At 37.9% G+C, this 17,866-nt stretch overlaps 1 protein-coding gene across 1 annotated transcript in view; it reads right to left on the bottom strand.

The window, feature by feature from the left end:
* Nucleotides 1-4,811: 4,811 nt before the first annotated feature.
* The window catches only part of ltbp3 (latent transforming growth factor beta binding protein 3), a 42,337-nt gene continuing 29,282 nt past the window's right edge, over nt 4,812-17,866 (bottom strand). Inside the window, exons 15-25 of the mRNA XM_002935363.5 lie at nt 17,400-17,519; nt 17,186-17,314; nt 16,870-17,037; nt 16,707-16,790; nt 15,926-16,054; nt 15,282-15,419; nt 13,850-13,990; nt 10,405-10,557; nt 7,831-7,911; nt 6,779-6,910; nt 4,812-5,635 (exon numbers count right to left, since the gene is read on the bottom strand). Of these exons, the coding sequence (XP_002935409.2) occupies nt 5,487-5,635; nt 6,779-6,910; nt 7,831-7,911; nt 10,405-10,557; nt 13,850-13,990; nt 15,282-15,419; nt 15,926-16,054; nt 16,707-16,790; nt 16,870-17,037; nt 17,186-17,314; nt 17,400-17,519 (1,424 nt within the window). The 3' untranslated portion in view covers nt 4,812-5,486. The remainder of the gene's footprint in view (nt 5,636-6,778; nt 6,911-7,830; nt 7,912-10,404; nt 10,558-13,849; nt 13,991-15,281; nt 15,420-15,925; nt 16,055-16,706; nt 16,791-16,869; nt 17,038-17,185; nt 17,315-17,399; nt 17,520-17,866) is intronic.

The raw sequence follows: 17,866 nt of genomic DNA, 5'->3' as shown, positions 1-17,866 counted from the left end.
TTTTGCTTCCAATAAGGATTAAATATATGTTAGTTGGGATCAAGTACAAGGCAGTTTGTTATTATTACATAGTAAGGAAAATCATTTTTAAAAAATGTATTTATATGATTAAAATGGATTCCATGGGAGATGGCCTTCCTGTAATTTGGAGGTTTCTTGATACTGGGTTTTTGTTGTTTTTGTGCTTTATCTGATGAAATTAAAACGTAACTTTTATTACAGGTCTCCAGAATATAAAATGATTGTCAACATTTATTAATTCATGTCAGCTAGTGCAAAAAAATGATTAAAACCCGTTCCGAATAACAGGCATTCTGTTATGCGTTTTGACATATTTTGGGACTCAAAATATAATCGCATATTGTGTAGGCTGTAGATGACGTAGCAAACCTTGTCTGTATAGCCATATACAGGTATAGGACCTGTTATCCAGAATGCTTGGGACCTGGGGTTTTATGGATAAGGAGTTTTCTATAAATTGGATCTCCATGCCTTAAGTCTACAAAAAAATCAATTATACATTAAATAAGGGCAATTGGATTGTTTTGCCTTCAATAATTATATCTTAGTTGGGATCGAGTACATGGTACTGGTATATTATTACAGAAAAAGGAAATCATTTTTTTCATTATTTGATTAAAATGAAGTCTATGGTAGTTGGCTTTCCCATAATTCAAGCTTTCTGAATGACAGGTTTCTGGATGATTGATCCCATATCTATATTCCAAACCTTTTCCAATTTAAGTTTGTTTCATTTTAATTCATTCATAAATTACTTGAGGTTGTCGTGAGTACTCTTTAGTCTCAAAACAAAAGTTTTTAAGCAGGAGCTTTCTACTTGATGAATTAATTTGAATACATTCGAAAACTGTGCAGCAAACTGAAAAAAATCGCTTCTATGCTAATATCTCAAAAATGTAGTCACTAAACGTATTATTACTATCCTTTATATATGGTGCCAACATATTCTGCAGTGCTTCACAGTGATTATACATCATTCATATCAATCCCTGCTCCTGTGGAACTTACAATTTAAGGTCCTTATCATATACATACACACTGGTCAGTTTAGTTAGTAGCCAATTAACCTGCCTGTTTTGGAGTTATATGGTTAACCCACAAGAGAAAGGTGATAAAGGGGTTGTGGATATAACATGATTGGGCCTTATTATAGATCATCTTGTGTTATCATCCTATGTTTCAGATGTAAGCTCATGTGAGTAGGGCCCTCTGATCCTATTTTTTACTTGGTAACCTTTGATTGTAAAATTATTGTAAGATGATGATGATGGCCAAAGCCACATTCAAGCCTGCTTATAAACCTCTACTGATTATTGAAGTGGTTGATGATTTTATGTTCTGGTCCTTTACCCATGAGCTCTAAAATGTTTTCTTATTTTCAACTAAATGATTTATTGGTAAAGAAACCTTAGATCTCTTGCCTTCTATTCCTTTTGACATTTTGGAGTTTCCATGGTTACTTAAAACTAATCCTAGTATATTGGGTGACAGGATATACATTTTAAGACAGATTGGGTCAGATACTGGTTTACCTCAGTCCTCAAATTAATTTGGAATTACCCCATCAATATATAGAATTATTTTATAAAAGAGAGGCAGATAACCCCCCCCCCACACACACACACCACATATACAACTGCCCAATTGATATACTTCCAGGAGCAAAAAAAAATTTGCAAGTAATTTCATTTATCTGAGCCAAAGTTTTAGGACCTTAAAATATATATAGACAATAATCTTGCATATGTCCTTGATCCTCGGCAGCAGGAAAATGATTAATAAGATAGTGTCCAACCCCATCTTAAGCTAATGGGACACTTGGAGATTTGTCTCCAGCGGTTAAATCCCCTCACAAGGAAACTTTTGGTGACTTTGGAAAATGAAGTGCTGCATATGTTTTCCCACATGCAATTTAGTTTATTGCCAGTGGGAAAGCATTTTGGGGAGATTTGTTGCCCATGGTAGCCCTGATTTAACCAGTGGGGACAAATTTCACCATGTGCCATTAGCCTTAAAAAGATTCAGTGCTTTATAGGCTTTACAAATTTTTACAGGCATTTTATCAAGAGGTTTTTAGATATGGTAGCAAACATCTACTTAGATTTTGCTAAAGCATTTGATATAGTACTACACAGAAAGTTAATGATAAAATTAAGGAATATTGGCCTAGAACATAATATTTGTACTTCTATGGAAAATTGGCTGAAGGATAGATTACAAAGAGTGGTGGTAAATGGACTTGTTTATTAATGACCTGGAGGAGGGCATAGAAAGTACTGTTTCTATTTTTGCTGATGATACTAAATTGTGCAAAACTATAAGTTCCATGCAGGATGCTGCCACTTTGCAGAGCAATTTGATAAAATTGAAAAACTGGGCAGGGAAATGAGGTTCAATGTTGACAAGTGCAAAGTTATGCACTTTCGTAGACATAATATAAATGCAAGTTATCCAAGTGTTGGATTATTTGCTGTACCAAAGGTATGATTTGTATTTGTACTTTTTGTCCTTTTAAACTGACTATTTTAGTACATAAACTGGGTCATAAATGCTTAAAAACTCTTAAGAACTGAAATGGAACTGAGTCATTTGAAGCAGCAATTTTAATATGTTTCATTTATATAATCTACTGCAAATGTCTTGGAACAATGAAGCGTGTTTAGAAAATCACAGGTTTGCACCAACATTTCTATACAGTCCATTAATTTTGCACCACCGGAGTGTGGAGCTTTGGTCACGTTATTTATCTTTCCTTAAGAGAGCTTAAAAAAGGAGCCATAACAAGTCTAGAGCTGAAGATTGCTTATATTAAAGGTCCTACCACTGCTATTGGTTGCTATTGTTAGATGCATGTCATATATAGGTGTATGAATACTGATTAAAATTATAAAATACAACCTCCACTATGCTGAGGCACTCTGTACTTAAAAAAGCAAGTTGGAGGCCACTTCAACATGAGATATTTTAGTTGTTACTGGACTGTAACTGTATCCCACCATTATCCAATCTTTAAACCACATTTCTGTGTGTAAGGGGTTGTAAAAATAGGGATTGCATGGGATGCTGGGGATCTTTGTTCAACAGCATCCTGTCAGGCACAGTGTGGATTTTGGGACATCAATTAAGTGTGGGGATTAAAAACATTACAAGCAACAATGAACCTGCAAGAAGACTCATCTATTATAAGTAACTAATGGGGGTTTGAAAGAATAGAATAGCAGATCCAGGTGTTGTAGGCTGGCGTTACCCTAGAAGAAAAACAATTTTGCAGAAAATAATGCATATTTTGTGCTGCAATACCAATCTTGTACTTCTAAAAATGTTAATATAAACTATTGAAAAGGAAGAAAAAAATGATTTGCTGTGGTCTTCTTTTACAAAGTCATTTACACCTGAAATAGTGCAGGAATATTTCTGGGGACCTTTGTTGGAAGGAAGACTGGTAAATATAATAGATTACTAACTAGGCTATAGTATGACTCTCATCTTAGTAAATGAAATGGGTTCAATTGCCATTTTGGAACTTTAGGAAAGTACACTTTTGAAACTGTGCTTTAGGCACATGAATGTCAGAGATGATACTTTTTGGCTCTCTAAGTATTTAATAGATCATCCAAAATTAGCAGAACTTTAAATTTACATTTACACATTTTAGAATATCACACAAAGTTAAGGGGAATATAATCTTCCTGTAAAAATCTGCCAATGAATTTCTGAACTCTGAAAAGTAGACAGTCCCAAATATAAATGCAAATGAGTTAGAATCCACCCTACAATGTCAGCTATCAGACTGTTAGAGATTATTGTGCCATTTTAACTTTGCCAATTACATTGTAATCAGAAGGATGGCAACAATTAGGTGTTTGGCACTAGAACAGAATGTTTAACGCAAGGGCATATAACGGTTGCTTACCTTGGAAACAACCTGCAAAAAAAGTGTTTGAAGGGGCCCAGGCTCTACTCCCCCGCCAAGGCCGCTTGCTACCTGCTTGTGCCTGGCCTGTGATAATTGAACCTTATCCTTGGCAATTGTAGTTCAAATAAATGTAAAAAACATAATATTAAGCAACACTGTCCCTTTGTATTTCCTTTTGTAATTCTACAAACTCAAATTACTTCTTATATTACCCTTTTTTCTGACAGTTCTTTAGTAAGCATAATGTCAAGGTTTGTTCCAGTTCTGGTCCATTGTTTCACAAAGAAATCAATAGGGTTGAGAAGATCGCCTCATACATATGTAAATAAACAAAAGGAATTCTGGGAACTAGTCCCAAAGAGCTCCAAGAAAATCCCAACTACATGGGTTTATCCTATAGGCTAAAGCTAACCCACTGGGTTTTTATAGCTGAAGCCAGAATAATAGCTGATCAGATTCCCAGCTACATACTGGTTTCGCCCTTCTTGGGGCTCATCAGTGTAGTGCAGGGGTTGGTCTGGTCTGTTGTTTAAGGGCTCTGGCACACAGGGAGATTAGTCGCCCGTAGTCCTCTTAAGGCAACTTCCGCGATTTCACTGATATCGCACCGCTGCGTATGCCATCCCACCGGCGATTTACATTTTCGCCGGTGGGATGGCATTTCGGGGGGATTAGTCGCCCGTGAACAGGGAGATTTGTCGCGGGCGACTAATCTCCCCGTGTGCCAGAGCCCTAAAAGCTAACATCTGATCGGTTACTAGACTCAAAAATTTGTGCCTGGTTCTAAATTGCCCCAAAAACTTTCTCTTACCCTTTAAGTTCATTCTAGTGACATATATTTACATGTAGTCCATCAAGAAAAATACTGCAGGTATAAATCTATAAACATTTCAATAAGAGTAACAGGGAGTGCAACAATATACAATAATAAATATAATGAATATATTTTGTAAAGACAATATTTTTATGTATATAAATTCTAAACTTAGGAGGATATGATGGAGCAGCACAAAAGTATGTGTATAGGTACATGCATGTATGTATGAAGACATACAGTACATACTGATAAGTGCAGAGCTATGGGTTACAGCAATTCTTAATATACACACACAGTGGTTCCATGTTCTTTTGTTATTTCAGCAATTTCCTTTAACTATAGTTGTATATTAAATGTCTTTACATTGAAAGTGTGCAGGCTAAAAAGATTGTCTATAAATATACAGAGGATTCTAAAAATAGATTGTCAGCATTTTGGGCTGTTTTGCCATAGTCCTATACATCAGACTAAACATCGTAGGAGATATTTACAGAAGACACATCTCCTTTCGATTTTTTCATTTAATATTATACTCGTTATTTTTATTCTTGCTTTCTGTTTCTTAGTTCACGCTTTGTTTATTTGATTGACCTCTTTTCTCTTTTCTTCAGAAGGTTGCCCCTCCTCCATTTTTCTCCTTTTCTATGCCTCGTGCCCATTCTTTTGACACTATGCCTACTTTTATGAGCATCTGTTCAAATTTGAGCTATATTGACTTTGAAAATGCAGTTATCATTTCCTCTGAGGGATGCAAATATGGTGGTTGGGGAAACGAGTGTATCCTGGTTTGCACACACAGCGGAATGATCCCATTGTATTTATACAGCGGCTGTTCTTGCAGAGTGATCCTCTTGGATTTTTCTGCCTGCATTCATCTAAATCTGATATAACAACAATGAGTGAAATACAATTTATCAGTTGAATGAAAACAAAGACAAAAAGCATTATACCAATTATGTCTATTAGAACAACATAAATCAATAATAATTGAATGAACAGAATCTGCAAGTGTATGAATCCAAAGTTGATTCATACACTTGACATATCAAAAACATGATAACAATAAGCATCTTTCTGTGACATCATAAAACCTTCTAACAAAGATGGCATCCCTATTCTAAAGATGGCTTTGCACTGCCATTTGCTTATTTGGTCACCAAACTAGCAAATTAGGGCCCTATTTGGCCCCTTACGCACAGGGCCAAACTGAGCTGAGCCAATTATCGAATCATGCACTGGGGCCTATGGAGGCCCCACTCATTGCCTGATTTTCAGACAGATATTGCTCAGCATATTTTCAAACCGAATAAATACCTTTTTGGTGCCAGGCTATAAATACCAGTATAAAGAAAGTACCAGCAGCACACTCAAAAATTGAAGTGATGCAAACATGTATCTAACCACAAAACATACAAAAAGGGCAATGTTTATGGCCAACTGGGCACTTTACCACGTCTAAGAGTCCAACAGGCCCCATAGGGTCCCCAATACATGGGCCAATAAGCTCATGTATTGGGTCTGAAGGGACTGAGTCTGTGTCCAGATAATAGATCTATAGCTGCAGCTGAAAAAAACACTAGTCCATATACTGTAGTTCAAACTTTTGCCCAAGAAAATCCTACCAAGCTTCTCTCTGATCTAGAATAATCCTGACTCTTTGTAAACATGAAGAATTAATCTGTGAATGGGTATATGATCCATATTTTTAAGTGCATAATCTTACATTTATTTTTGCCCCTTACCAACCCAAATCAAGTCTGCCAAGATTTAATTTTCATCCTTTCCTGTTTGCACTTAGAGCTGAACTTCTTCCTCTTAATTTAAACTTCTTCCTCTTAATTAATTTACACTACAGGTTCAACGAGTAATTGAGTAATGTGTGGGGGATCAACTGAAGGGGGGGTAAGGAGCTTGAGGGTAATATACAGTATGCCTTTATTTTGTTTGCTAAACAATAAAAAGATTACACCAATCAGCTGCAACAAGCTAATGTCTACTGTTACATGAAAAGGGTCATAACTCACCAAGGCAGCGGGTTCGGGTTATATCCAGCTGAAAGCCCACTGGACACTCACAAGAGACACCATAAGGCCCTCTTCTACAGTGACCATTCACACAGGGACACTCATCTGACCCTTCCTCTGAGCTGTCATGATCTGAAAAGAGCATAATCATGACACAAGTGTAAATGTACATGAAATGAAAAAAACAAATGGTTTATTTATGAGTTAAGGTAAAGAGTGAAAAAACTGATAAAAATCACAGTGTTTTTTTGGACACAAAACGGCATTTTACCAGTGTTACTGTGAACACCCACAAAGTAGTGTTTGGTACATATTGTGTGCCAGTTATCAATGTGGATGTTCTGGTAAATTACATTTAATTTTCAGCACAAGTTTTTCTCAGTTAGTTTATGCCCAAAAATGGCCACTTACAGCGCATCAATGAGTATGGTTTCAGTAATTACATTAGTGTGTGATTCACAAGGTACAACTCAGTGATATGTATGGGCAAATAAACTAAGGGAACCCTGGAGCTAACACCTCTCAAAATAGGTGTTTATTCCAGGGCTCCCTTGCATGAAGTAAACCCTGTACTTTGCACCTTGAATGCAAGCATCAGCGTTGCCTTAACCAGTTCACTCACATTGTTATAATTCAGATTTTTTGGCTCCAAAACTCTGGAAACGTCAATAAAATAAAGGTTGCAACTTTTTCGAGATTTACTATACGTCAAAATGGCTAAAAATCTGAATCCGGCAGCCCCAGCTTAAACCTGTCAAAATCATTTAGAAGTCAATGGCAAATTTTTTTCATTTTTTGATAAATATCTGACATTCGTGCAAATGAGTTTATTTGTGGTTTCAAAAAAATTACAATGAGATAAATTCAAGTTTTAGTAAATCTGCCCCTAATGTAAGGTACTTTTCAGAATACTGTTCAAACAGGCACAATTTTATATTAATTTTATCACATTGTACTTGTGTTTGTAGATAAACCTTAAAGAATGAAAAGAAAAAAGGAAAGAACACTCCACTGAAAAGTCCGAGCAAAGAAGGGGATTAATATTTTGTTACCTCGTCTGTATTTCTTTATATGAAGTGCACTTGATTCCCAGAAAGAATTAGCCTCACTATGAGAGGCTGAACATTGCAGAGCTGAAAAACAAACAGAAGATGCACTTAGCATTATACTAATAAATAAGTGCAGGCAAATACAGGATTGTTTCTCATGATGATACTAATATTACAGATGAAGTACACTTATTCCACTCTTTGAAGTAAAAGATCTGTTCACATATGCCAGATGCTGCACTAAGTTTAGCTCATTTTATTTTGAGAAAGTTTATGTTAATAGTAGCAAATTAGGGGTTACATTATCAACTGTTTCTTGTTGAAATATAGGAAAAGCTTTAAAGGGAAAGACCGAACATGCATACACTGAACAAACCTACAGACTAACATGGTTATACCATTACTCAGTGGTGAGTTTTTATCTTCAGTGTGTGGTAGATGTCTAGAGGATATATTTACAGTCCTCCCCTTACAGGTTGGCATCTACATGACCCAAAGAAGGAAGCTTAGCTCCCAAAGAAAGATTTGCAATTTTCCATTTGCTTATTGGGTTATTGCATATCACTTTTCGCAAAAACCACATAATTTTTGCTAGAATCTCCAGGACATCATCTCAGTGCATATCTAAAGACACAAGACTAAAACTTAGCACATCTAGAATCAAATGAGAGTAATGGCAATTATGTTCCATTGTATAGTGGTACAATGAGTGCCCAGGATCCAGGAAATTCACAATGTTCACAGAGTTTTTGCAGAAGGCTCATTCTTGACTATGTTTACTCCGTGACTATGTTGACGAACCCCTCTGATAAACAGAACACTCATTTGGAGAAAGCATTTGGCAGCTCTAAAGTATTTGCTGTCTGTATAGTCACCATTTTTTTTAAAAGGTTGCATACTAGTGCTTTTCATGTCTCAGGAGATAAGTATACAGAAGCAAAGCTTTATTAAATATAAAAGCAAGAAGATTCTCTTTTTTAAAAGTATTTTGGGAACTCTGGATAATCTTTGTATAACAGCCTTTCCAGGTTAAAAAGGTACAAAGGGGCATTAAAGACAACTTCTTTTCAGAACAGGAACCCTTAATAAAGGAAGCATTTCTGTGTTGTTTATACAACTGCATTAATGTCAATGCAGCCTGAATTACAAACATGTTAAATCATGACACTTAAATAGTAAATTGGTAAGACATTTTATTATTCTTCACATTTAATTGGTCCATTTTAAGTGTAACTACTGGAAAATATGCAAAGTTTTACAAAACTTTCCAGAACTTCAAAAATGTGCTAAAAGGCAACCAGAATACAAGGATATTTCAATAAATATTGCTATACCTTCCCTTCCATGAACTGCCGCCAACACCCCACTTGCACTGCTATACCCTTGTATTACAAAGAAAGACCTGCCTCTTCACCATTTCTCATTATATCATCATAATAATATTACTTAGGTTTTGCGTGAAAAAGGATTGAGTATAAAACAGAAAATTATGGTGGGAGAAATAGGGCAGAGACATAGGAAATGTTTGGTTGAAGTTACATAATTTTTGGCATCTGCCATGTACCGAACTGAATCCGAAACCAAATTTGTATATTCGCATAAAATTGCAACATCTAAAGATATTGTCACCTTCAGTTGTCCAGTGTTTTAAAGTTACATGACATTAATGACCTAGACTTCTTAATGTAAAAGTCAGAGGGAATAGCTGAGTACAATCATATATGACTGCTAAAGGAAACAGCTGCTATTTTGATTCTGAAACCTTTTGAGACTGATATTTATTTTGGAAATGTTACCTTACACCACAACGACCAACTGTGTGGCAAAAGGAAGTGAATTTAAAGCATACTTATAATGTCAGTCAGGTACTACCTCAACGAAAGTGGGATACTTCTTAAATCTACGTGGTGGGGTTATGTATTTTAACATAGCCCCCTGCACATTGCATTTTTATTTAGGGGAATGTACCAATGCATGGATAGTGTATATTTTTCAGATTTAAAATTAGATTAATTTTAAATAAATCTACCTGATCTATGCTTAATTCATTTGAATATTTCATATAGGTTAGATTCTATGCTGCTGTGCAATATGTATCCACTTAGATAGCTAGTTACTCATCCATTTATGTTTATGAAATATATCCAATACAAGCTGTTTGGGATTCTGTACAAATTGGTTAACGCCAAGCTTTTAAAGGGATAAGGAGAGCTGGTGTTATTACCATGGGTTTTTATATCTGTATCCTATAAATTTGTAAAGCAAAATCCTGGACCACAAAGCTGGACACAACTGAACAAATATGGAAATCTACATGAAAGGATACACCCAATTTGAGAACACAAATTCAAAACTCAGGATTTGTCTTCAAAAGTCCTTTTCTATTTGCTAGAGCCTTTCCTGCTTGGACTGATAAATCCACCATCACTGAAACTTGACAGTAAGGTGCAGGAGCAGATTTGTCTTCCAAGGGAGCAGAGTCTTGCCTACTTCAATCAGTAGAGAATTTCTGTGAAGAGAATCCTCTCTATAAACATTTCATGGAAACTGCAAGTTACAATTAAACATCAGTCTTACCATGTCTTGGCGGGCAGGAATGACAACTCAAACCCCATCCCTGCCCTTGTCGACAGCAACACTCAGCCAGTGACAACTGGGGACCAGGCATGGACTGGGAACAGATTCCATCTGTACCTCGCATTCGCCAACAAATATCCTGAGCCTCACGATCTGTAGCAGAACAAAGTGTGTTATGTTTTTTATTTTGCTTTTTCATCATTTCATTTTGAATTTTGAAAATGAGCGGTACTATAAATCCATCCTTATATCTGAAGATTCTGCCATACTTCAATTTTAAGGATTAATGCAAGTTAATGTTTAGGAACGTTCTACAAAAAATGACTCTCCACTCGTCCTTTCAGAAAGGTCCTAGATAACTACCACTTTAGAAAAACCAACATTCATTTTCTACTCCCCCTCTCTGAATGCATTTGGCCTAGTCCATTGAAATGCATGGGCAAAATGCTCTCTATTCTTGGCAAGATTTACCCATGTATGAGTTCTTGGGAGAGATTGCATAAATGTTTTATGGTAGCCAGGGCCGCCATCAGAAATCACGGGGCCCCTCACAACAAAATTTTCTGGGCCCCCCTCCTCCCACGCCCCCAATGGCCCCTCCCCCAGTGACCCCTCCCATCAATACAAACGATACAGAGACTTTGGTAGCCAGGGCCCCCCTAAAACATTTGTGGCCAGGGGTTACATTTTGCATTGGTGCCAGAACAGGTGCCCCTTAAAACATTGCTAGCCAGCCCAGGGCCCCCTAAAACATTGGTGGTCCTCCCCCAAATACTATGGCCCACTCCCCCCCACTGCATCCTTCAGCTCCCCCGCCAGTATCCTCCTGCTTCCTCCAGGGCCCCCAAGCATCCTCCAGTCCCCCGCCCCAGCGTCTTCCTGACCCCCCAAAGCATCCTTCAGCTCCCCCCAGGGCTCCTGAAGCATCCTCCAGTCCCCTGCCCCAGCGTCCCCCTGCACCCCCTCAAAGCATTCTTCAGCTCCCTCCAGCATCCTCCAGGGTCCCCGACGCATCCTTCAGCTCCCCCCAGGGCCGCCCAAGCATCCTCCAGTCCCCCCCAGCATCCTCCTGCCCCCCCCCCAAGCATCCACCAGGGCCCCCAAAGCATCCTCCAGTTCCTATCCCCTGCGTGGTCCGACTTCGGTGACGTCCTCTGCTATGTCCTGCTCCCCGCTCCATCTGCGCTTATATAAGGTTGCGCCCCGTGTGACGTCACTACACACGGGGCGCAACCTTATATAAGCACTGATGTAGCAGGGAACACCAGGACATAACGGAGGTTGGCAGCAGTGAGAGGGCCTGGAATTGATTAAAGGGGGCCCGAGCTAGGAAAACTCAAGCACGGCCGGGCCCCCTTTAAAGTTAAAAACGTCCGGGCCCGGGACATCTGTACCCCCTGTGCCCCCCTGATGGCGGCCCTGATGGTAGCTGTACTGCCCATTCACATCCAAAAGTATTTCCATACTCAGGTTCTGTTTTGGGATCATACCTTTAGGGGCAGATTTATCAAAATGTGAGATTAGAGCTCACCACAGAAAAAATCACCTACTTTTTATTCATTCCTATGGAATTTTTAAAAGCGTTTTTAGCAATGGGTAAAAGTTAAGATATCATTTGATAAATACCCTTCTAAAAATGGAATGAATAGAAAGTAGGTGAATTTTTCTGTGGTGAGCTCTAATCTCACATTTTGATAAATCGGGTTGTTAAAGTATGTTTTGTATTGTTGGGCTGCAGGAAGCATGCAGATATCAGTTCTCCTGTGTAGGAAAGAGCAGTGAATAACAGGGACTCATTTGAAGGATATAGGTCCTGAGGAGACCAGTCCTCCTGAAGTTATTGTTGCTTTTGTTGGTTTTACAATCATTTGCAATGTTTATATTTCTATTTAAATGTTGTGGGATAGTTTTCTGTCTAAGTTTTCATTTTCTAAGAGTCTGTAATTTTTGATTACTCTGTATTCAGATTTTGTTTAGAGGGACTAAAATAGGTTGCAGTCCTTGGCCGAGCTTAGCATCACATATGTCCATATTTTGATGTCTCTACATAATGTAGCTCTCTAAAATAAAAATATTTTGATGTTAGTGTAAAGAAAGGTTTTTTCTGTTAATTTAATTGCTTGTCAGAGCATGTTTTTCTGTTTGAAAAGCTATTTAAAGGGCAACTTTTGCACAAATAATGCTATGTAATGACCATTGTTTTTATAACTATTTAAACAGCATAAAAATGTGCCATTTTTTTTATAGCAGTTGCCCTTTACATTCCTCCCAAATTATATTTTTTTTTATGAAGCTCGAGTCTGTTTCTTATTTTAGAGATGCAGTAATTCAGCTGTATATTTCCTTAGGGAATTTTACAAGCAAGGCAATTCTTTCCATTCACTTTCCTGAGAAAATAGAGGTGACTAAACACCAGAGATTTTGTGGATCATTTTTCATTTGACTTATATGGAAATTTCCTTAAATGTTTGCCAAAATGCAATTTAAAATTATGTCAGGTTCTTGGGATCAAGACCCCGTCAAGCAAGAACCTGATCCCCTGCATGGTTATATTTTAATAGTGTTTATTGATTTTTAGTATTTATCTTTCAGTAAAGGCCCTGTCTGTCCATCTTCTATTCTGCCCCACAAACCATGGTTAGGATAATTGGAAAGCTAGCAGCAAGACCACTAACAAAAATGTCAATAATACAGCCCCCCCCAACCAAAAAATTTAAAATTGCATTTAGAATATTAAAAGTGCATTTCTTTAGTAGCCCAAGATTATCTACTCAAAATTTAAATTTTCTTGTATGAACACAATTCTTTGGAGGTGCCCAATAAGCACTGCAAATGGCTATTTGGTAGCCCCATGTGGACTGCTAGCCTGCAGGAAGCTCTGCTTGGAGTAAAACTGTGTCTCTGGGGTTCCATAATTTGTCTCCAAGCCAGAGATTTTAAACTGGCCACCTACTTTGGGGCCACTGGGAGCAACATCAAAGGGGGTGGTGAGCAACATGCTGGGGATCACTGCTCTATTCCTTTGGCCATCTTGTCTTCTAAACAAAGACATTTCTTCATTCCTTGTGTGAATGGATTGTTTTTTTTTATCTCCCTCTACACACTGGGAGATCTTATCCACTCATTTGTCTTTAAAAATCATGTAAGTAAAAATCTATCGCTTTCTTTTTACTGCAACAGCTAGGCTGCTCATGCATGCTCTCATCCTATGCTGACTTGACTACTGTAACCTGCTACTAACTGACATCCCTTACTCCCATCTCCCCCTCTACAGTCTATTTTAAATACTGCTGCCAGAATTCTCCTTCTCTCATCCAGAAGAGTTCAGGCCCTTCCACTGCTAAAGTCCTTATCGTATTGATGCGTACATAAGTAACACTTAATAAATAAAGAGATACATACATCTGTCTAAGTCTCTTTTTGTGTATAAATTAGTGTGTGTTACCTGATTGCATCTCTGGAGGATTACAGTGTCTGCCAAGGGGATCCAAAGTCCAAGGATGAGTACATTCGCAGTGGAATGATCCATGGGTATTTACACAACGCCCATTACGACACAATCCTGGATCTCGACACTCATCAACATCTATAAGGTTACAGACATAAAAGTGAGCAAAATAAACAAAAAGACATGTTTACAGAATATGTGGTAGAAATATCAACCTATCTTTCTATATCTCTTATTAAGTTCATTTGGGACTGCTATAAGCACAAGACACACGGAGCTACTTGTGGCTACTAAAAAAGACAAAGCTTTTTTGATTTGCTTTTTGATTATGATAAAATGAAAAAATTAAACATGCTTTAGGCTAATTCTACATGGGCGTATTTCAGGCAGGGTATCTATAAGCTGTATAAAAAGTTTATTAAGTTTAATTACATAATTACATAGGTAACTTTGGTTGAAAAAATACAAATGTCCATCAAGTTTAACCCAAACATCTAACCCCTGCTATACACATACATATACCTATACTAAACTTAACAGTAGATCTTCAGATCAAAATAGGCTTTGATATTATGCTTGTTCAAGAATTCATCGAAGCCACACTTGGAAGGAACTGAAGGAAAAGTTCAGTGTAAAAATTAAATTGGGTAAAATAGATAGACTGCGCAAAAGAAAAAATATTTGTGAATTATAAAGGCTGGAGCTGGACAATATGTGAGAAAGGAAATAATAAGTAGGCCACGTGGTCTTGTTTGAAAATGATGTTAATTTGCATCTATAAGGCTTGGATACATTTGGCTAAACTATTTACTACAGCGTACAGGGAAAACTTTGGGGTTGTCTGTACGACTATCACGCTGGCTGATGCATGCATACAAATTTGAGGTGACATTTGTTTGCACTCTTGGAACACATGTAGGCCTTCTCTTTTGTTTTGCTGGGATACTGGTTTTTGCATTTGCACTGCCTTCATAATTTGGCACTGCTAATTCTTACTGCTGAGGCACTGGATTCACCATTTGTATTGCTGGAACTGTGGGCTCTGCATTAATACAGTTTGTTCATTTTGGGACAAGAAAGTGTTTGGAAGAAGTGCCTGTTGCAAACAAAGGCTCCCAGCATTTACATTTGGGAGTTGTAGTTCACAAGTGTTTGATGAGCCAGGGTATATATCTGCATCTTTCTTTTTTTCTTTGCTGTCTTTGCTTATGTATTGTACCTGCATTTCTTCCATTTTAAACGCCATAGCCCTACTTCTCACAGAGTGAACATTCATCATGAGAAATGCCACATCTATGGTGACCTTAAAATATTTTTTTGCCACCAAGGTGTATTTTTATGTCTGGTATTTAATTTTGATACAAGTATTGTTTATTTTGTAATGGGTTGCCCATATTCAGAAAACATCTGTGGGTAAAACCAGTCCTACCAAGTTCAGCGTTAGATAGACATTGCTTGAGTTCCGGATGATACTGAGTATGCTGTGGGCAGTGACAGTAGAAGGAGCCCCGAGTATTCATGCATCGACCATTAATGCAGTTTGACTCATCTACACACTCATCCACATCTGTGGGGAAAAAAAACCTCTAGAGCAAGTATCTGCAGAAAAGCCATTTTCTATACCTTATATGTGCAATTTAATGGAAATAATATGTTTCTAATAGTTAGTAGCAAATCATTTTAAATACGAAAAGAATACACAAAACAAGCCGCAAAGCTTCTCAGACCTCTTCCATCCCGAAAATATTGGGCAGATTTCTTAAAATTTTAAGCTTTTTTGTGGGACCGTTGGCTAGATAAGTTTTGGACCCACTGGGAGCTACCATCTCAGGGCCCCCCACACCCATTGCCAATTCCTCCCCCCACCACAGCGTCCACAAAGTGACCCCCCCCATACCAGTCTAGGGTAGGCAGCAGGTTGTTGCAGCAGGCCCAGTCTGACCCTGTGGCAATTAAAAGGAGGATTTCATATGTTCTCCCTAAATACCTTCTTTAATATGAATGCACCCTTCCCTAAAACATCATTTTTCTTCCAACATTCATTTTCTCTTTGTCAGTTAAAGTATGTTTTACCCATGCACTGTAGCAACCGATTGTCATAGTAATATCCATGTTTGCAGTAGCATTCATAGCTGGGCTTTGTATTCACGCACATTCCCTCCTTGCAGATTTCCTGTCCAAACAGCTGGCACTCATCAATATCTGCAGGAGAGATCAGCTCATTATACACTTCAGGTACTCTTGGATGTGACACTCACCTATTACTCTCATTTAGGATTATACAAAAGAATATTATATTTCAGCAGGTCTCAGAGACTTGAGTTTATTAGAGTCCTTCCCTACTTAATAGCTGTTTTCTTTCTGTGAATTCTTACACCAAGAGGCTTTTTTGGACATCTAAAGGGAAGTTGCACACAGGGAAATTAGTCGCCTGTGATAAATCTTAGCTATTGCAAAAATATAATGGTGTAAGTTGACGTTTCTGTCCTACACAGAGGACTATTTTCAATATATATATTTATATGGTGCTCCATGCAAGCTCCAGGGTACAAGTGAGACCTGGAATACTGCCGGATTTAAGCCCAATATGTTGCCAGGTCTCATTTTGCATGCTACCACATTCCCCAGCTAATTAAACATAAACAGCCCTACACCCATACATACAAGAACAACACATCTTGTATCTTATTTATCAAGGGGTCAGGTTTTGTGTCCAGGTTCCCTCTACTGCACTTTAAGAGAGGTGACACATGGGGAGATTAGTCGCCCACCATATGTGCTTTTTTTTGGCACACAATTCAGCTCTTCTTTACATGGTACATTTAATGGAATATTATCATGAACAGTGTCTTACCTCTGTATGTTGGGGAACCATAAGTCATGATGTCAAGATCAATTATAAATCCTATTCCGTCTGGACAGAGTGTAGAGAATTCAGCTTAAGAAAATAGAATCAGTATCAATGATGAAGTGAGAAATAATAGAGAAAATACAATACAGTTGTCATTTTTTAGTACCTGAATTATGTACAGGGCATGGGTAGATCTCACAGTGGTCACCCCATCCTGCCCCCAGAGAGCAACAGCACTGCTCACGAGTTACATTGACAGCAAGTACACTGTCACAGAATAGCGAGTCGTCCAAACTCAAAAAGCAGTCTCTGCGATCCAAGCTACGCACAACCTCTAAGAGACAAAAACAAAAGAGTTAGTACAGACTGGGAGAAAGAAAGGATAAAAGACAGACTGAAGCAAGCCATAAACATGAAGATGGAAATGGAAGAAGAGGCAATGACTCAACACTTAAGTAAGCTAAAAAGAATAGACTACTAACCCTCACATCTCTTGCGGTCCTCACTAGGTGTGTATCCAGTGTCACATATGCACATGTATGACCCATCCACATTTTCACAAGTGCCATGAGGGGAACATAAGTCTGGGTTGAGCAGGCATTCATCTATATCTGAGAGTGTTGAACAGGATTTTTAAGAAAAATGGATTGAAACACAGAAATACTGCAAAAAAGTAGAAAGTAAGCATAGTTTTACCTTTACATATGTGTTGGTTGTGTAATTTGTAACCTGGTGGGCATACGCACCGAAATGAGCCAGGGATATTAATACACTTTCCCCCAACACACGGCTGCCGTGACAAACACTCATCGATATCTGCATCAAATCACAAAATATAGCTAATGCTTGTGTTATGGTTATGCTAAAACAGGGGTGTCAAACTCAATCACATAAGGGGGCCAAAATCTAAAACACAGGCTAAGTCGTGGGCCAAATTTTTTATTAATATACTTAGTAAGATACTAAGGGGTATATTTATCACAATGTGTAAAAAGTGGAGTAAAACATTACCGGTGATGTTGCTCATAGCAGCCAATAGATGCTTTGCTACTGTTTAAATCTGATTACTGATTGGATGCCTTGGGCAACATTACTGGTAATGCTTCACTCCACTTTTTACACAGCATGATAAATATACCCCTTAGTCTTAGTTACTATGTGAG

The sequence above is a fragment of the Xenopus tropicalis genome, chromosome 4 (assembly GCF_000004195.4).
Source record: "Xenopus tropicalis strain Nigerian chromosome 4, UCB_Xtro_10.0, whole genome shotgun sequence".
Lineage (NCBI taxonomy): Eukaryota > Metazoa > Chordata > Amphibia > Anura > Pipidae > Xenopus > Xenopus tropicalis.
Note: the sequence above shows the minus strand (reverse complement) of the source record. Positions and strands in the feature narration are given on the sequence as shown.